Source organism: Syzygium oleosum, unplaced genomic scaffold (genome assembly GCF_021117445.2).
Source record: "Syzygium oleosum isolate NSW1041296 unplaced genomic scaffold, Sole_v2.1 Sole_v2.03, whole genome shotgun sequence".
In the NCBI taxonomy this organism is placed as follows: domain Eukaryota; kingdom Viridiplantae; phylum Streptophyta; class Magnoliopsida; order Myrtales; family Myrtaceae; genus Syzygium; species Syzygium oleosum.
Window position 1 is genome coordinate 18,442,828 of NW_026607487.1, and position 26,991 is coordinate 18,469,818.

At 41.7% G+C, this 26,991-nt stretch overlaps 5 protein-coding genes and 1 non-coding gene across 7 annotated transcripts; 3 read left to right on the plus strand and 3 right to left on the minus strand.

The window, feature by feature from the left end:
* Positions 1–469: 469 nt before the first annotated feature.
* TRNAV-AAC (transfer RNA valine (anticodon AAC)) lies at positions 470–543 on the plus strand. The gene has a single exon. It is a non-coding gene; the product is annotated as a tRNA-Val (tRNA).
* A 141-nt stretch (positions 544–684) lies between these two features.
* Positions 685–6,492, plus strand: LOC115671824 (uncharacterized). Of its 2 annotated transcripts, XR_004004633.2 has the most exons (17): positions 685–857; positions 983–1,058; positions 1,410–1,541; positions 1,875–2,232; positions 2,318–2,413; positions 2,632–2,711; positions 3,026–3,101; positions 3,194–3,370; positions 4,618–4,722; positions 4,823–4,918; positions 4,997–5,089; positions 5,179–5,217; positions 5,315–5,356; positions 5,480–5,610; positions 5,713–5,839; positions 6,001–6,220; positions 6,304–6,492. XR_004004633.2 is itself a non-coding variant. In XM_030593477.2 (16 exons), the coding sequence occupies exons 1-16, from the start codon at positions 776–778 to the stop codon at positions 6,157–6,159; spliced, it is 1,869 nt and encodes a 622-aa protein (XP_030449337.1). In that variant the 5' UTR covers positions 685–775; the 3' UTR covers positions 6,160–6,492. The 2 variants fall into 2 exon arrangements, 1 of the variants encoding a protein (XP_030449337.1); XM_030593477.2 differs by having other exon boundaries at positions 6,001–6,492.
* A 441-nt stretch (positions 6,493–6,933) lies between these two features.
* Positions 6,934–7,701, minus strand: LOC115671818 (TLC domain-containing protein At5g14285-like). Its single transcript, XM_030593470.1, has one exon. It carries the CDS (start codon positions 7,699–7,701, stop codon positions 6,934–6,936), a length of 768 nt encoding a protein of 255 aa, XP_030449330.1.
* A 1,720-nt stretch (positions 7,702–9,421) lies between these two features.
* Positions 9,422–13,748, minus strand: LOC115671825 (3-oxoacyl-[acyl-carrier-protein] reductase 4-like). The gene is made up of 11 exons (XM_030593479.2): positions 13,391–13,748; positions 11,951–12,093; positions 11,778–11,831; positions 11,429–11,509; positions 11,261–11,306; positions 11,081–11,175; positions 10,960–10,992; positions 10,667–10,801; positions 10,494–10,587; positions 10,046–10,128; positions 9,422–9,805 (listed from the first exon to the last, which is right to left on the minus strand). Exons 1-11 carry the CDS (start codon positions 13,566–13,568, stop codon positions 9,773–9,775), a joined length of 975 nt encoding a protein of 324 aa, XP_030449339.2. The 5' UTR covers positions 13,569–13,748; the 3' UTR covers positions 9,422–9,772.
* Positions 13,749–14,852: 1,104 nt separating this feature from the next.
* LOC130137815 (protein Iojap-related, mitochondrial) lies at positions 14,853–17,476 on the minus strand. Its single transcript, XM_056310099.1, has 4 exons — positions 17,014–17,476; positions 16,524–16,650; positions 16,179–16,276; positions 14,853–15,409 (listed from the first exon to the last, which is right to left on the minus strand). The coding sequence occupies exons 1-4, from the start codon at positions 17,344–17,346 to the stop codon at positions 15,338–15,340; spliced, it is 630 nt and encodes a 209-aa protein (XP_056166074.1). The 5' UTR covers positions 17,347–17,476; the 3' UTR covers positions 14,853–15,337.
* Positions 17,477–19,300: 1,824 nt separating this feature from the next.
* Positions 19,301–26,930, plus strand: LOC115671715 (ATP-dependent DNA helicase Q-like 5). Its single transcript, XM_030593339.2, has 20 exons — positions 19,301–20,415; positions 20,494–20,547; positions 20,842–20,954; positions 21,092–21,304; positions 21,401–21,479; positions 21,775–21,828; positions 21,943–22,017; positions 22,152–22,205; positions 22,724–22,768; positions 22,850–22,944; positions 23,040–23,169; positions 23,669–23,767; positions 24,224–24,279; positions 24,398–24,500; positions 25,025–25,153; positions 25,236–25,405; positions 25,577–25,601; positions 25,682–25,797; positions 26,431–26,575; positions 26,721–26,930. The coding sequence occupies exons 1-19, from the start codon at positions 19,324–19,326 to the stop codon at positions 26,516–26,518; spliced, it is 2,790 nt and encodes a 929-aa protein (XP_030449199.1). The 5' UTR covers positions 19,301–19,323; the 3' UTR covers positions 26,519–26,575; positions 26,721–26,930.
* The last annotated feature ends 61 nt before the right edge of the window (positions 26,931–26,991 follow it).

The window sequence follows — 26,991 nt, forward strand, 5'->3', positions numbered from 1 at the left end:
CTTTATTAATAAGAGATTGGTTTTAGTTACTTGAAATTACTTTCGGTCTATGATCCAATATCGTCACTAGCATCCCAATCTTTACCACTTGACATACTAAAATTAGTCAACCTAAGTTGCAAAATGAAAAATGCCGGAATCTCTTAACTCGTTCCCAGTCCAATTAAGCAGTTAGACTAGTCGATACGCAATATATTCTGAGTAGACAATAAGGGGGAAATAGTTTGTTTTCTAAATTCACACATGCATATGTCGAGAGAGGAGGAGGAGGAGGCGGCGGCGACGACGAGAATCGAGATGTGCATCTTTGATATCCTTATAATCAAGAAGGATCTTTATTCCCCCTCTCCTTCTTCTTTCCCTAGGCTAATAAAGTACGTACGCATACTCGGGGGACAAACAAGAATCAACAAACCGAGCCGCAAAATTCAGAGTTTATATTGAATTAACATAACATTTAGCACAACAAGGTGTCGTGGTGTAGTTGGTTATCACGTCAGTCTAACACACTGAAGGTCTCCGGTTCGAGTCCGGGCGACGCCAATTTTTTCACATCCATAATTTTTTTTTCAGCCGGCCATGTCTAAAACGACATCGTCTCCCCACCCAAGGACATAATGGGAATTGCAGCCGGACGCTCTCCCCTCATCTCTCGCCCCCCCTTCCTCCCGCTACATACGAACTCCCCAGAGGCACCTTTCCCGCCAAATCCCTGCGTAAACCCTAGACAGAGAAACCGCGAGCGAGACGGAGAGAGAGAGCGAGAGCGCGAGCGATGGAGGAGGAAATCAAAGCGAAGCTGAACGAGAGCGGCTTCACGCTGGACGAAGCAGAAGAAGAGGAGGTACTCCGCAAATGTAAGGCTCTTCTTTGACTTCCGAACTCGACCGCATTTTACCCGCCCCAAATCCATCTCTTCGAGGCGCGCGCGTCTCGAAAAATCTGGCGCTGACGGATTCGGTTCCGCTTTGGATTGATTCAGGCCTCGCGTTCTGCATCAACTACAAGCTCGGTCCCTCGGATCTCGTATCGAACTGGGAGTTGTACTACCTCAACAGGTACCCTCATCAATTTCCCATGTAATTCAACGGATCTTGGCGAGTGAAGTGGTTTGGTAGCTCGATAGGAAGCTAGCGAAGGGCCAATATCGATTAGGCGAAAGCTAATTGTCGTCGTCCGGTTGTTTTCCTCGTAAGCGTGCTCGTTTTTCTTCCAGCTCAGTTGACTGGGGAGGTCCTTTGTCTCCTTCGTTGCGTCGATTGACCTGTTGTCTTGGCGGCAGTTATCAGCTCCAGTGTTTCGATATCTCGGGGGAGCATGCTGTATCTATCTTGCTGAATACTGATCCGTGTCAAAGTTTGCGAATTCCCGTGTTTTTTAATTGGTGCGGCTCTTGAATCACGTGGCAGGCAACTGAACGAGTCCACGGTGCAGGATGCGGAAATGGACGGGTTCTTGCTTCACCTGCAAAATAAGGTCAAAGAGGCGGTCATCAAGGAGGAGCCGAATTTGCACGTTTACTCGAGTAAAGACGTGGACATGTGAGCTTTGCTTAGTCCTCTTGTTATCTTTTTTCTGATGACTCGTGTCAATATCTTACATTGAAGTAATGGCATAAGGGAAATCTTTGAGACTGGGAGTTCCCGGGGAATCTTTATTGTGATTTCATTTTGGGTTCTGTAGTAAAAGGGCTTTGGTGATTAAGGCCAGCATCTCATTTCTTGTCAGAGGAGGATCAGGGAAATTGTACTTGGCAATTCAGTTGATAATAATTTTTGGTTGGATGCTGCTCCTGCACTCTTATATAGTACTCTTGTTGTCGAAATACTTCTCCTCTGTTTTTCAAACTTAATCGTCACGTTCCTTGCATGCAGGATTTTGAATAATGAAGATGAATATTCGAAAGAAGATGACATCGGCACTCCGACACATAGATCCAATCTCTCTCCAGAGCAGTCTGATCTGATGCATCAAACAAGTGGGAAGGCTTATTCTTCTGGGAAAGCATCAACACTTATCACGCCTTTTGGGCAACGAACGGAAAAGTTTGCTGTGAGATTCAGCATTAATCAGCAGTCGGGAGGAGAGAATGGGAAAATGGAACACGATATTGAGAGTTCGGAGGATGATTTTATCAAGAAAGTACAACCTCACAAGAGATGTTCCTTGGCGATTAATGTAACAAAGCCGGAACCTGGGTGCAGATTTATGTATGATAGAACTGAAGACAGAGTTAGTAATATTTTTTATGGCACAAAACCACTCCCGAGTCTCCTTCTTGTCTATACAACTGACCATTCTCATTCTTGTGATGTAGTTTAACGCGCTTGAAAACCGTATTAAAAGACATGAAAGTGCTCTTGTTGCTTCTGGCCTCTATGAGGAACCAGTAGACCCTACTCTTGCTTCACAGGTGATGTGGCTCCCCAGCAAACTTCCCCTCTTTCCATTTATATTCATAGGACGATAGTGGTCCATACATGCTTTCTTCTCTATTTCTTATTGGTTCACAGTTGATGTGAACTTCCGATTTTTTAGCCCATATAAATGTTGATAAAGGCTATAACTGTCCCTCTCTCGATTTCTTTTCTCACTTTTTCACAATGCATTGATGGTATTCTCTGGTCTCAGAAAAGCATATTTTCTGTTGGTATGATCTGTTGCGACGGAGAAGGCCACTTGAATGATAAGTCCATCCTGTTGCAAAGCAGGTATTGCAGTTTGAGTTATCCTACTTATCTTAAGCAGTATCTTATGAGTACTCTGATAGGAAGTTAATATATGTTGCCTTTCTACTCTAAAAGAATCATTAGACAAGTAGTTTAGCTCAGATTTGTCAAGCTCATGGTTGCTAGGGGCTGTAAGATGTAAGGCATTCCTAATCCAGTTATGATGCTCTTCCATTGGTTTAAGTCTGCTTTGAATTTTGACCCACCCCCCAAAAAAAAAAAAAAAAAGGGGAGTGCTTTGAGTATTTCTTTAGTATCACAATGAATTGTTGTTTCTCACTGAATATCCGTGACAGTGTTGAACACTCCAGCGGGCAATGTGTCCGCCTGGACCTACAGAGATTGAGCCAGTTTTCTATTTTCCCAGGCCAGGTAAGAAGGAAAGAAACAGTGTATAGATGTAAGCAATGCTATTTCAGTGTATGTGCATTCAATAAATCAAAAACCTCCTCATTTTTTGACAGATAGTAGGAGTTGAAGGCAACAATCCTAGCGGACACTGTCTAATTGCATCCAAAATTATAGAATCTGTCCCCGTGAATGCTTTGGCTGATGTGATTCCTCCTCCAGCAAAGAAGCAAGCTCTGGAACAGGAAACCGTTTCCACTGGTCCAGCTTCGTCATCCCAAGAGCTCTCTGTGGTGCGTAAATTGGGAGTCTTTCATATACTTTCAATATCTAGATCAGCTGGTGTCATTTGACATTTCTTCTTCTTGTATTTCTTTTATCTACATTTTTGTGCATTTTATTTCTCCACCTGAAGCACTACCATATCCACAATCCCAGCGCTTTGGACTACATGATATAACAAAGAAAAGAATTACTTGGAAATAATTTGTAAGCATGGAACTGGAAGTCGGAAATCTTCAACTTAAATGTTAAATCGGAAAGATGAGAGTTGCATAGATTGGATTTGATATCACATTTCATGCAATCTTCTCTAGCAAGAAGATATGGGCTTTCTGGTAGAAGTAAGGTCATAATAGAAAGGGGACTGGAGACCAAATTAGAATGGGCTAGAAAGTATAAAGGCAGAACTTGAGTATATGAATCTTATAAAGGATATGGTTCTGGGGTACTGAAAACGGCATTATGTCCTCGGGCACATTTAACCAATCACATCGGGAAGAAAAAACAAGTGATTCTGCTTTTTAATTCATGCAGATGCCATCTTCTATTAAAGCAGTGTTGAACTCATTATGCTTGTTACTAAAAGAACAGGGGAATTGGCTCATCTTGCTAGCTTAGGTGCTTAAAAACTTACCTTGGAAAACTATTTTAGTTTTAGGAGGAACTTCTTCCGTGCATAGTTTCCTTGTCATGGGTGGCGTTTGGGTAATACTCTGATAAACTCCTTCAAAGAGGGATAAGATTGATAGCTAAAGAGCTCCCTGTAGAACATAGTTAGAAACACCAAGCCATCTCCTTTTACATTCCAATTGGTGATGATACCTTTGGGCATTGTCATCCGTGATGATGTGCATCACTCGTGGAATTTCTAGCCTACAGTGCGTGATACAATCATGGTCAAAATTTTCCACGGTGCAAAGCAAAGGAGGAAAGCGCTGTTTTAGGCAATTCCACTAAATTGCTACAGGACAGAGTGGTCCAACAGGAATGAACAAGCATTTGAGTTGCAGGGGTTACCACACTCCCTCACCCTTCAAGCCATTCCTTTTTGTTCATCAAGGGAAGTGCACTTGTTTCTGCTATTAGATTGCAGCTTCCTCCATCCCACATGGACAAGCTGACAGATCACTCTCAAAAGTTGAACTTTCGAGTTATTAGAGAGTTACATAAACTGCTTGACAATGGATATATGCTTGGCAGGCTAAAGAGTGCCGTTTAATTTTGCAGCTAATCAATCCTGCTTATGTTATTTGAACAGATTATTGCAGCAGGTCCTTTTACTACAACAGACAATTTGTTCTTTGAGCCTCTGACCGAGCTGCTTGCATATGCAAGAAGAAAGATGCCTCAGTTGCTTGTACTGGTGAGATAGCTGTTAATTCTGCAATCGTGTAGAATATTCCCCTTCACTAGGGAAAAAGGATAGGAAAAACCATGTTTTGATTGAACTAGATTTGTTTCAGCTCGGGCCATTTGTTGATTCGGAACACCCCGAGGTTAGGAGAGGAAGTATTGACATGACCTTTGACGACATATTTCACCAGGAAATCCTAGGAAAGGTATACTCAGCAAAAGGACCAATGGAACTTGAATGTTCGTTGTTTCTTTGAATCTCACCTTGGCGTTTCATCTTTCAGTTGCAGGATTACGTGGAGTATCTGGGTGATGCTGCTCGTGTAGTTCTTGTGCCATCCATTAGGGATGCTAACCATGACTTTGTTTTCCCTCAGGTGATTATTGGCATACTGGAAGTGTTTGATTGGCTATAGCTTTTCTTCTTCATTTGTTTCTTTTAATTTACCTGTCCCTTTTTGTGCAGCCTGGCTTTGATATTTCGCCTTTAGGTCTCAAGCATCAGGTACATTTTCAGAAGTTCGTTTATGGTATGACCATATGAGGATTTGTTCTTGACAATTTCTTTTCATTCTCTCATGCAAATGGGTTCTTTATCCCAGATCACCAGTCTTACAAATCCAGGGATTTTCGAAGCAAATGAGGTAAATACTGAACCGTTAATGATGGCAACATTGTTCATAGTCGTGGTTGATGCCCGTATCTGTGGGTTTTAGACGCTATAAGATATGAACCAGAGGCTTTACCTAAACAATTTGAAATTTTAGGTCACGATAGGGTGTTGCACTGTGGACATCCTGAAACAGCTTAGTGGAGAGGAGATGTCACGAAATCCAAAAGATGGCATACCAAGTGATCGAATGAGCAGACTAGCATACCATATTCTTAGTCAGCGCAGGTACCAAATGCAAAGAGAATTTTTCTCAAAACCTTTCCTAATAAAAAAATGTCATTTTTGGTAGGTTGTGTAAATCAATGACTTGTGATATCTTTTGGGCAGCTTCTATCCTCTATATCCACCAGCAGAAGGCATTCCTTTGGATCTTTCACTTGCTCCTGAAGCCCTTCATTTCTCTTTGGTTCCAGATGTTCTCATCCTTCCTTCGGACATGAAGTACTTTGTAAAGGTGATCTATTCTCGCACTTGCCTCGCATATTCCATGTCTCACTGGAAGATCTCGACAAGCTGTTCCTTTCAAATTTCACTGTTGATATTCTATATGAGATGATTACTGATTTACATGCATCCGTTGTTTAGAAGTAGAAATGATGAGGTTAATGCACTTAGGTGGTGCCTCTGGGTGGAAGAATCGAAGGAGAACCACAGGCAAAGTGCATTTGCATAAATCCAGGAAGATTAGCAAAGGGCGAAGGTGGAGGGACATTTGTGGAGCTCAATTACCAAGGAACTCCCGACAGAGCAAGTGCTTCTATCATCGGGATTTAATTTTCTGATCAGAACTGTTGCTTTTAACACAACTCAAAGATCGTAGAAGAGGAAGCTGCAGGTGTAAGCATGGTAAATTTATGGCTTGAAATATGCCCCTCCGGTGAGCATGGGCTTTCTGAACTTCTTCAACTTGCGCGGTAGAGGTGTGTATCAGGAAATTTGGAACGGAATCCAGCGCTAGAGCAGAAGAAGAGAGAGAGAGCAATTGGATGGACGTGGGCATACAGACGTACCAGGTTGGTTCACATGTCAGAGTTGATGCTAATCTTATGTAGCTTGTAACAATAACTGTCTTTTAAATCCTGATGATTACTGCAAGTTCGTTTTCTACACTCTTTCATGCCACTGCTTGGGGTCCTCATTCTTATTTGGTTAAATACTAGAAGCCAATTAGATGAGAATATCAGTAGCTGGATCATAGCAGATATCACAATTCAACCCCACCGTGCAAAACGTAGAAATCATCGAATTAATCGATTACAATCAAGAAAAAATGCTGGTTCAACATGTACAGCCGCCCTTCGGCACCGTGACTATGAGCACCAAAGAGCAGTCTTGAAAGAAATTCACAATTCACAGACTGACTTGTGACTAACCCCATATATGTCTAATTCTTATAAATTTCAATTGGAGAAACTAAGTAATTACGGCATTAACGACAATCCTGACATGTCGTGTGTACATGTACACTTCTTGATTCCCAATTAATCCCATCCAAAACCCCATTCAATCTTGTATGTACTGAGAAGAACACCAAGACTCCCCAGCCTCTTACCCATCTTTTTTCTGCACATCGAAGCTTCTGTGATCCCGGAACCAGATTTTCCAGTTATTCAGGACCCAGAGCAAGCTCACCAATATCCCACTCCCCATGATCACAACCCAAGACACCCAAGCCCACTTGGGTATCGAATCCTCCACATCCTCCATTGAATAGTACATCACCAGGTCGCACACGTAGGCTGGCGCCACCACGCCCCGCACCACCGTGTAGAAGGTGAAGAAGATTGGGGACATGAGGCGGAAGAACCGTGCGGCGAAGGGCGCCTCGGCTTTCCGGGTCTTGGCGAGGCTCCAGGTGTTCTGGCAGGGGCTGGTGACCTCGGCCAGGATGAGGAGGAGGAGGATCGCGTGGGCGCCGTGGGCGACGACGTAGCGGCAGGTGAGGAGGACGAAGAGGGTGACGAGGTGGTGGATGATGAAGAGGACGTCGCTGGGGAAGAAGACGAGGTAGTGGATGAGGTCGATGAGGAAGTAGGCGATGCTGAACTCGAGGGCCGTGTCGTGGAGGGCCGTGTTCGGGGAGGAGTAGGCCGCGCGGCCCCACGGCGGCAGCGGGGAGCCACGGGTGGCGATCGCCGCGGCAACGGCAGCCGGGATGCCGTGGGCGAGGGAGGTGAAGCAGCTGGAGGCGAAGGGGCGGCTCCGCGGGCCCCACCGGCCGAAGAGGAGGAAGTAGCCGAAGAGGTAGACTAGGAGGAATGCGAGGAAGAAGGTCTGGAGGGTCGCCCAGGGAGAGATTGCTGTTACTGATTCCATGACACAGACAGAGAGAGAGAGAGAGATGTTTGTGTGTGTTTTGCAGGCGTTGACCTGAGAAGGAGAAGTTGGAGGAGATGGAGGAAGAAGAAGAAGAAGAAGAAGAAGAAGAAGAGGGGAAATGGAATGGAATGTGGGGGAGGTTGGACTGGACGTTGTTGGGAGTGTTTTTCCTTTGGTTTTGGCGTGGAAGTTTTCGGCTGTTGTCTGAATGAAGCAAGGTCGAAGAAGAGGAAGGCTGTTGGTTCCGTCGTTGCCGAACGGCAGCGTTTGGGATCGGAGTTCCGGGGAATATCAGGGAGATTGGACGGCGTGATACTTTCGTCTTTGTTTGTTCCCTCACTCGTTTTACTCGCTCTTTTGGGGCCTTCCTTCTTTGGGCCCTCCTAATTGGAAGCTCGCGCAATTACTGACTCCCATGATGTCGGCGCACGTCATTAATATTAACCTGAGCCCATGCGAGAACTCCTCTATTGAGAGCACCCCATGGATAAAAATATAAGTAAAGATTTGTTCGTTTTCGACTTCGCGTGACAATTTTGGCGGGCACGAATGAAAATTTACTTGAAAGGATAAAATCTCGCGTGACTTTCGAATTGGGAGGGTTGCCGATTTTATCCCACGGTTGGCGTGCGGGAGGGGGAGGGGGAGGGGGGATGAGAGGGTTCCGAGAGAGGAGGGAGAGGATGAGAGCGCCCCGTTCGCGTATTGGCCACAAGACGTGCGACGACGCACGTCACGGGTTAGACGCACGTCACGGGTTAGACTCTGTAAGACGATATTCCTTAGGCCTCCATCGGATATTCTGGTTGCACTCATCCGAAGCGTCCAATATTCTTGTCTGGCCCACCCAAAACATCATTTTTAACACCCGATTTGTTTCATACGCAAGTTTAAATGATCTGTGCATCCTAATTCTTCTTTTTTATTTATTTTATTTTTCTGGCCACCAACGATCGACGCCTGGAATCAGGAATTTAGCACGAACAAGACCCTCGAATTTCACACAAAATTAACCGCATTCGTCTGTCTGAATGCTAATGAACACTTTCGATTTCTAAAAACCTGAGGGACGGCAGTTTCGTTTCCTAGGCAGCCAATCCAAATGTTTTGGCTTACACATCTGGAAAGCCGAGCGGTGCGTCCATAACCGTGATTTAGCGGAGGAAGTAATTCCTCATGATATCTGACGTCAATGTGGATATCTTGCTTTTGATGGATCAGACTTGAGATGGGAATTCAGTTTAGGATGCATAATTTGGTCTGATAAGCGAGTGATCCATATAGAAGGATGACAAGAGATCCCGTACCCTCATGCCTTAATCTGTCTGATTGAAAGATATATGACACGTGTTACTGATTTTTCGAAAAAGGAACATGGAAGAACTAGGCACAGAGGACCTGCATTCCAGGCAAGTCCTTTTTTCTATTTGGGTACGCAAAGAGATAATCAAAAACCGGCGGCGTTACTACATACAAGTAACCTAACCGTATTGAAACGAACACTGCACTACCCTGTTCGAGAGGCTCCTCATCAAACAATCATTCGACCAGACTACAGTGCAAAAAAGGTTCCAAGGAGTGGTCGCATTGTCATCGATGATTTTGGCAACTTTACGTGCCCGTGATGAACTGGGTCTCATCATGAAGCACAAGCCAAAGAGTCAACGGATTTAACAAAGTCAAAATTGAAATTTAGTAAAACGATGTTTCGGATCCGTGCAAAATAATATTATATTTGGACGTGAAAACAGATAACATAAATAAATAAAAAAACCTGAGAACCAGAGGAAATACATAGCAATTACCAAGGCTCCAGTTTAGCCACTCGTTCCGAGTGATTCCACCCTGAAATGTATTGTCGTCTAGACAACTCTCGTCTCGGCGACACTCTTCTCTGCTATTCTAAAAGGGCACTGTCTTAATCCTTTTATTGTCTCCATCTCAGTCACCAAAACTACCCGAGGCTGCTGTTACTATGCAGCATGGCAAATTCTGATTGCATCCTCGAGGAATTCTTGAAATAAAAGCTTTGTTTGGAATACGTCGAAAGGCAATATCAATCATTGATCTACATTACCATTCCTCCATCGATTGTGAACACCTGCAAATGGAGAGAAGAAGTAGATATCTAGGTAAGAACTCATGTGCAGAAAAGAAAAAGAGAGATGACCGCAGCAATGTAGCGTTCGATTCGGCACTGATAAGAGACATCAAATATCAAACACCATCACACCCAACCTAAAAATTCAAAGCTATTATACACGGATTTAACTTCCTACAACAAGCCATACCTATGTTTAAAAGTTGCAACAAAGAAAAACATGCAAATATTAGGCTTTACCTGTCCAGTGATGTAACTGGCTGCAGGATTGATGGCCAGGAATTCCACAAGTCCAGCTACTTCTTCTGGCTGACCGTACCTCCCTGCATATGCAACAGACATGATCACTATCAGCCTGAAATATCTAGACACATTATCCCGATCCCTCGGATCCTCGTATTCGTTAGCATTTTGTTGTTTTTATTGGTGTGGAAGACGGTAAATGAAGAGTTCATCATCTTTATTGAACTCCTGAAGGCCTTAATCAGTACGATGAACTGCTGTATCGAGCTGAAAAAAGTAAGCAGGTCCTTTTTACAGCACGAACCAGCCGGCAACCGGATTGACTCAAAAGAAAATCAGAACCACTGATATACGAAGCCTATCTAATTGTCTCACCTAAAGGAAATGTCTAAACAAATAACACGTGTTAACAATACGCAACAGACAGTCTCCTTGAATATCTCACCTAAAGGAATTGTCTCCAAGATTTTCTTCTCCACATCTTCCCCAAGTTTGGCAGTCATATCAGATGCAATGAATCCTGGAGCAACAGCATTAACCTAGAACATTTTCTGTTAGATGCAAACAGAACTGCCCAATGGAAGTAGTTTAATATGGTAAACAAGATGGGAAACTGACATTTATGTTTCTGCTAGCATATTCTTTAGCAACAGTTTTTGTTAGCCCAATAACCCCTGCTTTTGCGGCACTGTAGTTGGCCTGCCCGACATTACCAACCAGACCAACAACTGATGCTATATTGACTATCCTTCCCTGCAAAGCAGATTTTTAAATGGGATTGGAAAAATATAACCATATTGAAGCATGTCAACTTTACTGTAGTTTAAACACTGGGTCATAGAAATTAAGCATACTTAATGGGCTAAATCTCAGCATAACAAAGAATTCAAAGGCTGGGAATGACATGTCACCTTTTTCTTCTTCATCATGATTTTAGCTGCCGCCTGCATACAGTACAGGTTCTCAGTTCTGTGTTAGAGAAACCGGCAACTTTTTTTCTCCAATTTAAAAGGAAAATATTCGAACACATACCTGAGTACACAGGAATACACCAGTAAGATTCAGATCAATAACATCTTGCCACTGAGATTTCTTCATTCTCATTAATAAGCCATCCCGAGTAATTCCTGAAAGCACGATGCATGCATAATTAGACCACATATAGCAAGTAATATAAAGATCAGTAATTTCATATTTACAGCTACGAGTCACCTGCATTGTTTATCAAAACATCAATTGTTCCCCATGCATCAACAGCCTGCACATGAAACAACCATGCAGCATAAGAAGTCATAACAAGAGCATCAAAATTAAGCAAGGATAGAACCCGCCCCACCAAAAGAAATCCAAAGAAGAAGCAAAACGAGAAACGTGGCTTACAGTTTTGATCATAGCTTCCACATCAGCTTCTTTTGAAACATCTCCTCCAAATGTAAGAGCTTGACCACCACATGCCTCTATCTACAAGTGCAAATGCAAGTTATAGGCAGACTAATAAGGCCTTTGGAACAAAAAAAGATGACAATAGCTTGCTCAACCAAATCACCAATCGGTTGCAATATTGCATTTAATTATTTTACTTTGAGCAGATTGTCAAGTTTCCTTTTTGCTATTCCATGAACTATCAGGAGCAGTCCACAAAATCAAAACCACCAGAACAAGAATCAGTAGGAATTGAAATCCATATATCGGAAAGCAGGAGGAAGTTATCACAGTATGCACGATTTACCTCCTTTGAAACTTCCTCAGCCTCCTGTGATGACCTAGCATAATTGACCAGTACCTGCAATAGGTCGAGAACATGACCATTCAGAATGATAATAGGCAATAGCAATGATAGGCAAAAGAAATTCTCACGGGAATTTTAGATAAAGACGATAAGAAGTGAAAGTATCTCCCAACCTTGCAGCCGGCTTTTCCAAATGACAGAGCAATTGCTCTACCAATACCTCGAGATGCTCCAGTCACAACAACTACAGGGGATTCTACATTACGTGCTTCTTCAGTGCTTGGTTTTTCAACAGTGGCAACTTGAGCTCTGACACCTGCATATAAACCTTTACACACATCAAATCTTCTCTCCAGCAATAACCAGCCATTTCTCCTACAAAAACTCGGAAAGGGCTCAGTACATCTACGCAATGGTAGGGGTACATGCCAACACCGTCTACCTGATGCTGAAAGAGTGTAAATTTTCACATCTTCTTTCCAATGTAGGTTGTTATGAGGACCTTAGGAGGTATTGCATGTTTCTCATGACACTAAAATCTTCCATCCTCCTTATCTTATACCAATTTATTGAAGCCAAGCAAACATGCTATTCTGATAAGTTTCAAAAAGTATCTCGAAACAACTGTTTTTGTATCCACAGTGGCTTAATTCTGCTGCAAATTATCAAGTGGGGTATACACTCCCTACCAGATACTAAGCAAATAAACAAAAGTTGAAAACATTATTTAAAAACTCAAGGGTTAAGTTCACTTTTGATCCCCTAACTTGTTTGATTGTTGTTAGCAAATCCTCTGATTTACTTGATTTGTGCAATCAAGTACTCGGTATGCTTACTTGGTGCAGTCGACTCCTTTCATCGTCCGCTATTAGCATCTCCATCCAAAAGTGGACTTAACCCCAAACTAAAAGAGAGACCTAAGCAAAGTACCTACCAGTTAGATAGAAACACATATCTTCATTTTTTTCAAAGAATCACTGCATGATGAGTGCCAATGATGTGAGTTAATTTACTTAGATCAAGCAGCCTTCCCGTAACATTCTTCTTGATGGTCTGGATCTTATTCCATCCAGCAAACTTCTCCGGTTCCACATATATCCCTTACTGAAGTTTTCCTAGTCTAAATTATGAAAACAAGTTATTAGCTCACTCATATACACCACAAGAGTTGCAACTGAAGAATATTCTGATCCTTTGCTTCAATGCGACAATCCCAAAACCAAAGAGAGTCGCCCTAGGGCATTATAGCCAAATTTTCCAGCTAACCCACAACAACAACCGTCATATGAACTTTGACTTCTTGAAATATCTTGTGCTAGCAGCAGCAACAGCAGCATATCATTTGGAAATGCATTAACAAAAAGATCAGACACCGTTGATCCAAACTTCTAATCACCCCTCGAAATTGCTTTTATGTAAGCGCGGAGCTAATCGCCTGACCTGCCATAGCCTATCTTACTTCAGCTATTCCCTCTACGTACCGGTGAAAAGCAATCAATCAGAGCGGGTAAACGAAAGCTCAGCCTCTAAGCAAAGCCATCAAAAGGAACCGCAGCGAAACCGCGCATAAGCACGAACCATCACCGCAGCGAAAGAGCGTGATCGATCATTACCAGGAGCAGCAGACGAGCTCCGCGGCTCGCACTGAAGACCTGGGAAAGTCCGGAGCCGGCGAGATCCGACCCCGCCGATGCGCGGCGACAGCTGCCGCGAGAAGGAGAGCCTCGGCTCGCCGGAGGAAACTCCGGATGATCCGAAGGCGACGAAGCTCGACGCGGAAGCGGCGGCCATCAGAGATCCGGCGAGCCTCCGGAGGGCGAGGAGGGAAGAGGGAGGAGGAGGACGCGCGGCGAAAAGCGAAGCCAGCAATGCGAAAAGAGAGAGAGAGAGAGAGAGAGAGAGAGAGGAAGAAATGGCGCTGCCTTTTGGGAGTTTTCCGAGTACTGTTCGTTAGTGAGGGCGATGGAAACGAAGAAGAGCAGCGCGTTTGCTTTCCGCGTCACGATTCGCGACACTTTAGCAGGTGTGGTGCTTTTCCTGAATTTGGCAAGTTTTTTGAAATTCCAAAAGTCCCCCTCAAGTGGAGCCAGCTTCTTAAAACCACCCCCCAAACATTTGATTTTGCTCCAAAAAACTCCTCGACTTGATTATTTTGGCTCAATAACTCGTCTATTGATATTAATTTCTCCCGACACAATAACCCTCTCGAGGTCATCGCCGTTGAAAAGAATGCTTGCTAAAGGACGCATGCATCGTCGAGTGCACGGTTCATCCTTTTTCTCGATGGCCTTTTGGTCCCGAAGATAGCACATTCCGTTCATGTCACTTGCGTGCACCTCAGAAATGTTAAAATTTGTCCAGGTTTTTTAATCGGAAAAAAATTTAGGATTTCTTGAGCATGGATAAAAAAATTGGAGATGGAAGATCACTATTGATGCGAAAGGAAAGCTGTAATGAGAATTTCGTGGAGAGGAGTTCGAGAAACGAGCAATACTTCAAGGGGTTTATGAGTGATCAAGTTTAGGAGATATCCAGGAACAAAATTTAGGTCCACAAGAACTTTAAGAAACGTGTGTCATTTTAGAGGGATTTTAGTAATTTTCCGTCTTTCCTTCTTCAATACTGTTTTCTATGCGAAATGAATCTACATTATGTACTACAATTACAATTATCCACATATTAAGCTAAATTATTAAAACAACAACACGTTCGAAAATAACAATGGCAGTGAAAAACCAACTCTCATTTTACCCGATTTAACATTGAAAGAGAGCATGTTTTCCAGTAAAATTATAATTTTCATTTACACTCCTTCAAAACTCTAAATTAACTGCTTTCGAAATTCAAATTAACTTATACCGCCGCCCGTTTACCATCCGCCCAACAATCAAACAAAACCTGGAGCAGATATTACCATGCCAATTGCCAAACCGCAGTACATTTGTCAAAAACAAATTCTAAGATTTTCCAATGACGTTGGAAAAAATAACTTCAACCCATCTAAAACTTCCGGTCAAACAATGAACCTTTAGAAAAAGAATATTGCTGAAAAGAACTTTTCAAGTAACGTCCAACTTCCGGGAAATAAAAAGGACCCGAATGTCAAGTATATTGAGCTCAGAATTTCAAGAATTCCAGTTCAAAATTTGGAGAATCCGACTGCATCTTGACAGGTTTCCAACCAAACTCACCAGAAAAGAAATTAGCAAATCCGCCTACGCAAGTTAGGTCGGTTTGTTCAACCATATCTAAAACTGCTCTCTCTCTCTCTCTCTCTCTCTCTCTCTAATGGAGCAAGCGTAGTTTAAGCAGTTGGGCTCCTCTGCTCCACAAGAACAAATGTGATTCCACACCTCGCAATGATCGCAAAAGAAGAGAGATGGCATAATTACATCACGCACCAGCATTCTGCCCCTTGATAAATGAATAAGACCTCGCCCGGTTGTGTCATTTGAATTCTCTACGTCTTCAACAAGGTTCTAGCTCGATAAACGTCAAGAAGATGATCTTCGACTGTACAGAGGCCAACCGGCGAAGTAACTAGCGAACAAGGCAGTTTTTCATGCACCGTTTTGAGTTCGCCGTTTCGAGTTGTTCTTGCGACGAATCTTCACCAAGGCTTTGCCCAAATCCTGAATACAAATGAGATGCATTAATGAATGAAATTAGATATGTTTAACAGATAAATTCAAACATAACTTCTACAGATGATGAGTTTACAAGACATACTGAAGTTCTAAGTACAAGTTTAATCTGGCAAAGCACCATTCAACATTTAATAAAAGCAGACAACTTCATGTTCAAATCTCACCCGTTTAATCACTCACTGCGAACAGCGTATTCTTGACATGGATTTGGAGAAACCCACTTTCCATTGTCAAGTGACAATAAGAATATCCTCCAACACATTGAAGAGAGATAACATCATCTTCCAATCCAACCAGTCAAAAGGTGTAAGTAAATGAGTTACCTTAGGTCCACATGTTTTTTGATTGACAAAACTTTAAAGGAGAAAAAAACCAAAGCAACTGAGAAGGAGATATCTAGACATCCTAAAGTCATATAAGGAGACACCTACACATCCTAAAATCATCTAAGGAGATAGGAACCTCTTTTATCAACCCCATGACCATGTAGACGAGATTACAGAGTATTCTTAGTATCTCGCTCATTCGCCATTCTACTGTTTCAGCTGAGATTCTCTAAGACTTCACCAACTGTGCATGTTTGCGGATTTGCATACATCAATAGAATAGAAGTTATAGAGAGGTATATGCAGTATGCATACAAAAGAGACATATCTTGGCAAACATTGTTTTTACTTCATGAATGATCTGTCGACATCAATAATAAAGCACAAGATTTGAACAGTAAGACTTGATCTCAGACCTCAAAAAGTACCTGAATCGAATCCTCTTGGAGGGTCTCAGTCGTCAAGAGACCATCCAAGTCATAATAAGCTCTAGCTTCTTCATCAAGAGCATGAACTACTACTTTGCCTATAGGAAAAACAAGATAGTCATAAACGTAACCACACATGAACACAACTGATGCAACAAACTCCATTTATGATAATCTCTCGGCCTCAATGCAAAACACACAATGCGATCTCCACTATTGACAGATAGAAATCAAGCGGATGAATACAGGTATCCAAGAGGAGTCAGTTGTGACGAGAAAAACAATAAAAAGAAATGTCAGCCGATCAGAGTCATGGCACGAATTATCATCAATTAAAGTACACACCAGAGTCGACGACAACCCACTTTCCTTCCTTTTCTTCTTTCTTTGCCGAAGATTTTCCCCCACTTGACATTGACCATGACACGCTCGGCAGAATCAGTCTTCGAGCTCCCTTTTGCTTTTGTTTAGCCTGCATTGGCCAAAAGCATCTCAGCACATAATGCTTGTTTGGATGGACTCCCAAATGGTTAGCAATGGACAATAACTTCTCAAGAATAATAATTTCCGAGCAAGATTGCAGAAATCACCAACTCGATCGCACACTATGGAAAGGTTCCTCTTCCTTGATAATCGAACATATAGTGTATAGAGCTCTAGTTTTGCGCTCGACGTGATCAATTTTCTCAAAAGTAGCTAAGCGCGAAGATCGCTTAATGGAACAGAAAACAGACTCCTGCCCCACAACCAACAAATCCTAGAGGAGACTGTTCTTAGAGATCGAAAGGCTAATCAAAGCTCGAACGCAAGAGTCGATCGAGAGCGATGGACATGCCTTGTAAAGAAGGGCTTGAGCGATGTTCTTCACGTGCCAAGAGGACCTGCCGGTGGCCAGCACGATGTAATCGGCCCAGTCGCGATCCTGGCGACCCGGGATCACCTTCACGTCGTCCGCCCTCACGTCGCTGAGCACCTTCTCCACCTCCTGCAGTTCCAGTATAGACCACTGATCGACGCCGGGCGCGGCGGGGGCGGCGGGGGCGGCGGCGGCGGAGGCGGAGGTGGAGCAGGCGCGGCTCGCGCACGGAAACCCTAGCCTCCACTGCCGCTGGTGGAGAGCGAGAGAGGACGACGGCGCGAGCCGCGAGCGCAGAAGAGCCGACCACATGAGGCCGCTGCACCACCTCTTCGAGAACGTGAGGCTTCGCCGATTCAGTCGGAAATGGCGGACTGCTTTGCCTCGCCTTACTGTCGAGCGAAGCCGGTACGCACTGTGCTGACCAGAGACGGGAAGACGATAAGCGGAGCCGCGTATACCATCGCGATTAATTTAGGAAAAATTTCAAAAAGACCCCCAAGTGAGACCACCGTAGCAAATTGGCCTCCCAAAGCGGACTTATATCTCAATTTGCCCCTCCATTTTACACATCTATCCCAAACAGTCCCTACTCGAACTCATTTTCCACTGGGAACTTTCTTAAGGTTTTGGCCATTCTTACTATTCGATTAGGACTTTGGAGTATTAAATTAAGGACTTTGACCCAAATGCATCTGATTCGCGCGTATCTAAATCATATTTTCACAAATCCTGATAGAAAATATTGTTGTCTCTGGCACGGATGGACACGTGCAAGTCGTGCATCCGCTGTTCGGCTAATATTTTGGTTGCTCATGAGGTGGAGTTGTCTGCGACATATGTGTCTAATGTAAGGGTTAATTGAGATAAAATTCACTTTAAGGCTCCGTTTGGAAAATGGGGGAAAATGAAAAATTAAATGGAAAGTGATGAAATTTCAAACTTGTTAAGAGACGGTAAGGAAGAGAAAATTTAGCATTTTGGGTGTTTTTCTTGCAAAAGGGTCTAAATTGTAATGTTGTTTTGGATTCTATTGAAAGAAATAAATTGAGACTAATGCTAATTTTTTTGGTCGAAAGAGTAATGCTAATTGGAATGTCCTTTAACGTGCATAGCTCAAAATCAAATAAGAGAGTGAAAGAAAAAACGTATTAATTTATTTATTTTAAATGGCAATCCTCGAAAGCCTTTCGTTCGAACGGATTTGGTCCGATTAAAAAAAACACAAAAATAATACAGTTGTGTACCGTATAATATGAGTAATTGTAGTTTGAAAATTTGATCAAACTAGCTAAACCAATGACGGTTGATGTAAATTGTGTAAGATACGAGCTGTACCTTAACTTTTACCCCAAAAAGAATATTTGACTTTTTGAAAGGTTAGCATTATTTACACTCCATAATTACAAATTACTAGACAAACATTAGCACCTCCATCCCCTCTTTGCATAGATAATTGGTAGCCTAGCGGTAAAAAAAAATTTCACTTTTCATGAGATCACAAGTTCGAGCCATATCATGCATGAATCCCAGTTAAATTGTGTCTTGAACATTTGCTAATTTGTGTGACGAGAGTTCCCGACTTTCCAAACATAATCAATTAAGGCTACGGGTAATGAGTCTGTCGAGTTAACCCTAAATGTTTAAGTTGTGAATAAATTGAGTGGCAGTGATTAAGTCGAACGGTTTGCAACACGTGTGGAACACTTACAGCTTGCACCAATAACCTATTGAGACCCTATAACCAAGTCAAGTCGAGCTTAATAGCAAATCAATACTTTATTGAACTCAAGTCGCATTTCAAGTCTCGAATTTGCAAAGTGAGTTGAGTTAGGTTTAGCAGTGTATCAACTTAACTCCTGTTGACTTGTGGATACGAAGGTAGCCTAAAAAGATGGGCAAATATGGTAATTAAGACCTTGTTTTGATCTAGATAGATAATTTATTTATTTTGAAAAAACTATTTTGGGCATTACAAGATTTCATTTATGATTTTTCATTCGCAATTTGAAATTAAAAAATCACTAAAAAGACTACGCTAATTTTAACATGCCAATATTGGAATTATTTAAAAAAATTTCTAGTGTTTCAGGTTTAATAAATTTCAAAACACAAGCTGAGCAAAACAACAATACAAATCAAAAGTCCAAAAGCAAAGTTTATGATTTTCACACGTGTAACGCTTTGGCGGGAAATCGAAGGACACACGCGTGCCAATTTGTTCCCGGCTCCATCTTCTTCCTCTGCGCGCACCTTGACTCGCTCGCTCACTCCCTCTTCCAATCTCCCATGGACTCCGAATCCGATTCCGACGGCTCTCACGTCTCTGCCACTCCTCCACGCGACGACATTTCGCCGCCGCCGCCCCGGCCGCTCAAACAGAGGGCTAGACCAACCCCCTCTTCACGCTCCTCCGCCAGAGCGGCCGCTCCAAAGCCCCAAAACCACCGTCCGCCGAAACCCTCAAACCTTCCCTCCCAAGATCCGACTCCGGTGTCAACACCATCTCCACTCTCTACCGCGCCTTTCCATGTCCGTCGTCCGCTGGATCCACCGGAAACCGTCGCCGCCGTCGATTCCTTCCGGATTCTCGCAGCTGGCCACTTCTCCAAATCCGCTTCGTTTTCCAAACTTCAAAGATCTTCTCTCAACTTCGAGAATGAGGAATCTAATCTAGCCGGAACCAAATCGGAGCTCAAGAGTGAAACTGTGGAGAGAGACGGATCAGCTGTCAACTCCACAAGTTCAGTGAAAGCTATGCGGAAGAACCTGAATTTGATTAGAGGTAATGTGCCTCTTCCTCCGGCGAAGCTGCGAAAGAGTGGTGGAGAAGGCAATTTTGTTAGGCTTAATCTGAACCACAACAACTACCGGCGCAAATTCCTCAGCAAAAGTGCGAGGAAGAATAGCCGCTCATCAGGTTTTAAACGATTCCCGAAAAGAAGAAAGGGGAAATCCAGGGCTGAAACTGAGTCTCAAACGGAAGGCGTTTTTGAGGAAGAAGGACTGGTCACAGATTCCACGAAACAAAAGGATAGGCAGGAGAGTGAGAGGAAGAAGTTCGATAGCGAATTCGTTGAGGGGGCTCTTTCGGCTGTTAGAAATGACGCTTCAGATGTGAATTTGGTGAAGCTGTTGAAATTGGTGTATGGTTACGATTCATTCCGTGATGGACAATTGGAGGCCATCAGGATGGTTCTTGCGGGGAAACCAACTATGCTGGTTTTGCCAACTGGTGCCGGCAAATCCTTGTGTTATCACATACCTTCCATGGTCTTACCTGGGATTACCCTGGTAGTGAGCCCTTTAGTGGCTTTGATGATTGATCAGCTAAAACAGTTGCCTCCGTTGATTAGCGGTGGTCTTTTGTGTAGCAATCAGGCAAGTAGTGGGTTGTGATTTGTCTCAGTGTTCCATCCTATGCTTCTTGGAATTGAGAGACTGTTTTCTTTGTTTCAGACGTTGCAAGAGACATTAGAGACACTGAGGCTACTCCAAGAAGGTAGCATTAAGGTGAACACGTTATGAATCTAATTCAAGTTGATCGTCGTATAGTTATTAATATTTTGGTATTCTGCACAAAGTTTTGGCAGTCTTTTTTCTCTCAAAGGTGTGCATTACATCATTATGCGGGTCATTTACCTGCATCTGCAATTGTGTTCCTAGAGATTTTTATCTTCATATTTATCTTATCATGTATATGCTCTGAACTTTGTCCATACTCCCTTTTAAGAAGGCAGGCTCGTCATTAAGATTCTTGCTTTTCCCTATTTTTATGAGCTGAAACTTAAAAAAGATGCTCTTTAGGTGCTTTTTGTTTCTCCAGAAAGGTTCCTGAATGAGGACTTCATGGCAATATTTTCTACTGATCTACTTGTGTCACTTGTGGTGATCGATGAAGCTCACTGCCTATCTGAATGGTAAGTCATAGAGAAACTAGTTTCTCATTCTGAGACCATGAAGCTAGTCATTCCCTTTGTTTAGACTCTAATGGCTCTCTCTTGCATACAAATGACACTTTGAAAAACTATTAATCTGCTATTGTATCTTCGCACAGGTCACACAACTTTCGGCCTTCGTATACCAGACTCAGGGCTTCCCTGTTTCGTGTTAGGCTCCATGTTAATTGTATTCTTGCAATGACAGCAACAGCCACTTCAACAACTTTGGATGCAGTAATGGGCGCATTAGAAATTCCCTCTTCCAATCTTATCCAGAAGGTCCCATTAAGGGATAACCTGCAGTTATTCATCTCCTTGAGTCATAACAGGTGAGTTTCCTTCTCCATATGTGTTTTCTTGACCGGCGTTATCATTCTCGATTGCTTAATCTATTGAACTTGATCGTCAAAATTTGTATATGACAGGATGAAAGACCTGCTGATGCTATTAAGGTCATCTCCCTATTCAGAAGTTCAGAGCATCATTGTGTACTGCAAGTTTCAGGTTCATTCTCAAGTCTTATAATTATCTACTAAATTCTTCATAAGAGGATGAAAAAGTTCATACATTTTCGGTTAGACAAATGCGCACTCCTCTATTTTAGCCCCTGGTTTCGGATTTATTTACTCTATATCTTATTCAGTAGCTGCAGAGCACAAACTGTCCTTTGGGTCCAACTAGTTGTTTGGACATCTTGTTTCCATGATTCTGTACTTTGTAATGTATGTTCCCTATGATTGGATTCATACACTATTAAGATCTTCAATAGAACAGTGAACTATACGTATTGACATTGCAGTCTGAGACAGATCTAATTAGCAGATATTTACGCGACAACAATATCTCTGCAAAGGTTGGTATTCTTTATTTTCATACTTAAAGTTTCTTTTCACTTCTTTCCCGATTTTACCTTCAATTGCTGAACTCAAGTTCTAATCTAACATAGTTGTTTGGAATTGTTAAATAGAGTTATCACAGTGGGATCCCTACAAAGGACCGAACCCGTATACAAGAGTTGTTCTGTTCCAACAAGATTAGAGTGGTAGTTTTATAACACAGTCCTCGATGCATCGACAATCATCTTACAACTCGTTGTTTGTCGTTACTATTTATACTAGCAATATTCTTGTTTTGGGCTGTAGAATTTCAAGTAATAATTTGGTTTCTTGTGTGAAGATTGTCGCAACGGTGGCATTTGGCATGGGACTTGATAAAAGGGACATCGGAGCGGTAAGAAGAAAAACTATTGCTCACTTTGACACGCAACATGAAGTGGTCCGTGTCATTACATGAATAGCAATAGATGTATTTAGTGGCATGGTAGACTATTGATACATGGATGCAATAGCCCAACCTGTAGCATATAAACAATTCAATGAACATAGTGAATCCAAGCAGCCGTTGTACGCTTGTAGCCAACATCAACTGATGTGGAGTTTTGGGACTTTTGTACTTCCACTTGCTTGAACTTCATCGGAGAAATTCTTAAGGAACTGGAATGAATATCAATAAATCTCGATCCATGCTTAGACTTATTTAGTTATACATGGATGAGTGCATCAACTTGCACCTCCGAGCCAAGATGACATGGTGCAGTATCTTTAAGGATTCCCACAGTTCCACTTAAAACCATATTCTATAGTTGTGCTATTATAGTCATATTCACCTTAGCTATCCATCAACTCTCTTTCTTCGTGTCTCATCAAGATTTCTTTGTTCCTGATGTCACTCATATGCACCTCCTCCAGATAATCCATTACAGCCTTCCCAACAGCTTGGAAGAATATGTACAGGTTAACCTCTCTCTTTATTTCTTCATTTCAAGATTTTCATTACAATAGGTTCCCATAAATGATGAGCTTAGAGTGTTGTAGGAGATTGGCCGTGCTGGACGAGATGGGAGGGTGTCCTATTGCCATCTCTTCTATGATGACATGACATACTTCAAGCTGCGTAGTCTCGCTCACAGGTTAACAAATTTACAATCCTATTGTTTGTTGCACTTTCATTGAGGGACATCAAACATCTAGGGCTGACTTGCATAATGGATTTGCACTGTCTCAGTGATGGAGTGGATGAGTATGCAGTGGATAAGTTCCTTTGCCAAGTTTTCAACAATGGCACAAATTTGCATGGCCGAATTTGTTCAATCGTGAAAGAATCGGCATCTCGACGGTTTGATATGAAGGAAGAGGTACCTGCCTTGCAATTTCACTGCTACAGATGATATTATTGCTAGAGAACTTACTGAGAATAGCAGAAGCTATGATGTACTGAAGAACAATACTCATTTTTTCCATACTAAATCTTATATTGTTACTTTGGGGCAGAGTCCTACGCTAGTTCGATGTTGTTTTGTGTCCCTAATGCTGTCGGTAGTGTTGCCATAGCTTAAATTTGTTTCTGTATCGGCAACTGATTATTACATGCAAGTGGTGGGGGGACCAGTTGAATTTATTCTTGTTTTCATTTGTAAGCAGTTCACATGCTCAAGAAGCAAAAGAGAAACCAAATGTGGCCAACTAACTTCACTATGCAGACCTGGTTATGTATTGTTTCTGTATTAGACTCTATGTCGAAATGTAGTTCTTGATTCTAGTGATCTCTGAAAATTCAAGTGCCTCTGAGATTAACCAGCCTTGCTCTGTATTTGGAGATCTGCAGAATTTGTTCTAAATTTTCAATGTTGGCAGGTAATGCTTACAATTTTAACGCATTTGGAATTGGGTGAAGTCCAATACTTGCAGTTGCTTCCGCAATTAAATGTAACTTGCACTCTGAACTTCCATCAGGTACATATAGATATATCTTCTTAACTGTTCATTACCTTAGAAGCAGGTATGCCTTATATGAGCTTGAGGACGTATCCTACTACTTCTCTTACTTCTTAAATTGTATCGGCTTTTTGTTGGAGTTAGTCAACATATATGAGAGGAAAGAAATAGGTTATCTGTTACTTTACCCAAAAAAAAAAGAAATAGGTTATCTGTTCATCTGTTTGTCCAAGTCTGGCTGCTTCATATTATATTACTGTATAGAAGTATGTGAAGATAAAATAATCTAATGGCATAAATCGACTGAACAAGTGTGTTTGTTTCATGGCCCATTTAATTACTGATATGCAAATGTAGTTAATAACATAACCTGGGCTTCCTTTTTAACAATACAGATTTCGCATTTGTCTTGATATGGAAAAACTAACCTAATTGTACTGGCTATTGAGATGGTTTTAATTTGTCCTTGTGCAGACTCAACCCGTGTTGCTTGCTGACAAGGATATTGTAGTTGCTGCAATTTTGAAAAAGTGAGTAAGATCTCAAATCTGATAGGTCCTTAATAATGTATTTTCCTACTAGATTCACGGTACAGTTGAAATACTTTAAGCCCAACTGTTCACAATTAGCTTCTTTCGACATTTACAGGTCAGAACTAAGACAAGGGCAATATGTGTTTGACATACCTACTGTGGCAAATAGCATTGGTGTCACAGCAGCAGAATTAACTAATCGGCTACAGCATCTAAAGGTTTGTTGCCAAAAATCCAAAGACGTAATGGTTACATACTTGATTTCATACTAATATCATTTGGCCTTTTACCACAGACGCCTTTTTCCTTGCAAATTGAGGAGAATCCTTTCTTTGGATACATGACCATCTTGAAAAATGCTATGCTGCTGAATTGATTTGTTGGATCAACATTAGATGCATCAATAGCAATTGTCTGTTCATATTTTAAGAAGTTAAACATTGGAAATCTAAAAAAACAAAAAGCACGTGTGCAAAATTTTAAGAAACAAAGACGAACTAAACGTGGTTATGGGTTTGACTCTGATCCATCATCGAATATCATCAGCAGTTTGGATTTTGGAGCATTTAATCATTTATCTTCCTACAGCATTATGCCTCAGTGTTGGTTGCATCTTAGTAGAGACTGTAGCCTGCACATTGGTTTGCCAGATGTCTAGCTGTTGGTTCTATCTTTAAAGTTAATGGGAATCCTCGACTCTTTCCCTCTCATCTCATCTAATATTCTTTGGAATGTTTGTCAGCTAAAAGGAGAAATTACATATGAAACGAAGGATTCAGCTTATTGTTACATGTTAGTGGATGTTCCTGAAGATATTTGCTCTCTCTCAGCAAACGTGACAAAATGGTTATCCGACATTGAAAGTTGTAAGGTATTGTTGCTAAGTTCTTAGCTATAACAAACGAACCAGAGCCACCGAATGACGAACATCCTTTGATGTCGGACCAAATTAGGTTTATAAACTGGATGCCATGAATGGTGCTGCAGTCTTTGCGTTGAATACATGCGAGAGGACCAATGGTTGTTCCAGTACCCAACACACATGGTGCTTGCAGAGGAAGATTATGGATTACTTTGACAAAGATTACCATTGTGATATCCCTACTAAGATGACTCAAAGCAGGTAATGCAACATTTGCTGTCTAAATCTGACGTACATAATGACCTAAGCACTCGACTTAAGGAAAAAACTTTTATGTTCAGATTTTTTCTAAATATTTGATTCCATCATGAGCTTGTGAAATAAAATCAAGATATCTCCTTCCACTGATAGAACTACCGTTGATCTTTGCAGCACCTTTTTGAGAGCAGATATTAAGGTATGGGGAATTTTGGATTTTGATTATGTTAGAGGATTTTTGTGCTTTCCAAGTGCTTAGATATTTATTATTGGTTCTAGGTTTTTCTACAAAGTAATTCACAGGCAAAGTTCACACCAAGAGCTGTTGCAAGGATATTGCATGGCATTTCAAGCCCAGCCTACCCATCTATGAGTTGGGGCAGAACTCATTTCTGGTATCTAGTCCACTTTCTTTGTTGATTGCTTTCACTGGATCATGTGATTAAGACAATGTTAATGTACTGTTTGGATAATAATTTGGATGAGGAAATCCAATTTGATATCCTCCTTGATGTCAGGTTCCTGTGGAAATGTCTTTCAAAGAATCAGAATTATTTGGGAACGATTTTCTTTCTTGATCTCCTTGTTTGATAACTTCAAAGATGATTTCCCTGTGAAGATTTATAGACTTAACTGGGTGATGTGTTTATCATGAAGAATGAATCAAGTGACGTGACGCAACTTAGTGTCTGACAAAATCTTGTTCACTTTGCTAATTTGTATAATTTTCTATTAAATTAACTGGGTGATTTGACCGGACAAAAAAAACTGGGTGATTTGTTATATCGTAAAAAATGAATCGAGTGATTACACTACTTAGTGTCTGACAAAATCTTATACTCTTTGTTTGTTAGTTCGCAATTTTTTATTTAATATGCCCATCAATGTAGGTAATCATTAATTGCTTTCGGTTTTTACCCATTTCGATAAAGTTACATCATTATCCTGTTTATTCACGACTCCTATTGATGTCACATGCTTCTTAAAGGAACATGCTGATGGGCCGAAGTTTTGATTCTTAAAATCAGGGGAAGGTATATGAAGGGGGACTTCCAAGTTGTGATGGAAGCAGCGAAGGCAGAGCTTATGAACTTTGTCGGAAAAGACACTGTCTAGTCATTTATGGAGAGGTATATTATGTCTACGACAATCAAACTGGAGGGTGTTTTTCAGGTAAGTAAACTCCCCAAGCGGTATCAGATTGAGTACCCTTTTTCAAGCAAAAAGGAAAAGAAAAGAAAAGATAGAAGTACTGTTGTTCGGTGATTTCTCATTTGGAAAAAATGGCTAAGTCCCAGACTACTGCTCTCCTTTGCAGGCTTTGGTGATTGACAATCTGAAACTTGACAATAGCACTCTTGGATTTGTATAGACTAAAATGAACAACACTTCTGGTTAAATGGTTGCAGCCATTTAAGTGCACTTAGGTGGGTTGACTATCTCCTCCTATTACTGACCTTCCCTTCTGGAATTAGGCAGCTTTATTCTGGAGATTTGTGTGAGGAAACTTGCTTGGTAAATGCTTGTGGGAGTTATAATGCCAAGAAGAAGGTCTTGAATGGATAATGGATGTGCTCTGTTTGTCTGAC

Excerpts from the sequence above, each read along its gene's own strand:
- LOC115671818 (XM_030593470.1), bottom strand. The coding sequence starts at position 7,701 with ATGGAATCAGTAACAGCAATCTCTCCCTGGGCGACCCTCCAGACCTTC.
- LOC115671715 (XM_030593339.2), top strand. The coding sequence starts at position 19,324 with ATGGACTCCGAATCCGATTCCGACGGCTCTCACGTCTCTGCCACTCCT. Across the intron at positions 22,018-22,151 it reads GTTCCAACAAGATTAGAGTG|ATTGTCGCAACGGTGGCATT; the intron begins GTAGTTTTATAA and ends TCTTGTGTGAAG. Across the intron at positions 25,798-26,430 it reads TGGGGCAGAACTCATTTCTG|GGGAAGGTATATGAAGGGGG; the intron begins GTATCTAGTCCA and ends TCTTAAAATCAG.
- LOC115671825 (XM_030593479.2), bottom strand. The coding sequence starts at position 13,568 with ATGGCCGCCGCTTCCGCGTCGAGCTTCGTCGCCTTCGGATCATCCGGA. Across the intron at positions 11,832-11,950 it reads TTGGAAAAGCCGGCTGCAAG|GTACTGGTCAATTATGCTAG; the intron begins GTTGGGAGATAC and ends GACCTATTGCAG. Across the intron at positions 10,993-11,080 it reads GTGTATTCCTGTGTACTCAG|GCGGCAGCTAAAATCATGAT; the intron begins GTATGTGTTCGA and ends TACTGTATGCAG.
- LOC130137815 (XM_056310099.1), bottom strand. The coding sequence starts at position 17,346 with ATGTGGTCGGCTCTTCTGCGCTCGCGGCTCGCGCCGTCGTCCTCTCTC. Across the intron at positions 16,277-16,523 it reads GTGGGTTGTCGTCGACTCTG|GCAAAGTAGTAGTTCATGCT; the intron begins GTGTGTACTTTA and ends TTTTTCCTATAG. Across the intron at positions 15,410-16,178 it reads TCCAAGAGGATTCGATTCAG|GATTTGGGCAAAGCCTTGGT; the intron begins GTACTTTTTGAG and ends ATTTGTATTCAG.
- LOC115671824 (XM_030593477.2), top strand. The coding sequence starts at position 776 with ATGGAGGAGGAAATCAAAGCGAAGCTGAACGAGAGCGGCTTCACGCTG. Across the intron at positions 5,218-5,314 it reads CTTTAGGTCTCAAGCATCAG|ATCACCAGTCTTACAAATCC; the intron begins GTACATTTTCAG and ends TCTTTATCCCAG. Across the intron at positions 5,840-6,000 it reads ACATGAAGTACTTTGTAAAG|GTGGTGCCTCTGGGTGGAAG; the intron begins GTGATCTATTCT and ends TAATGCACTTAG.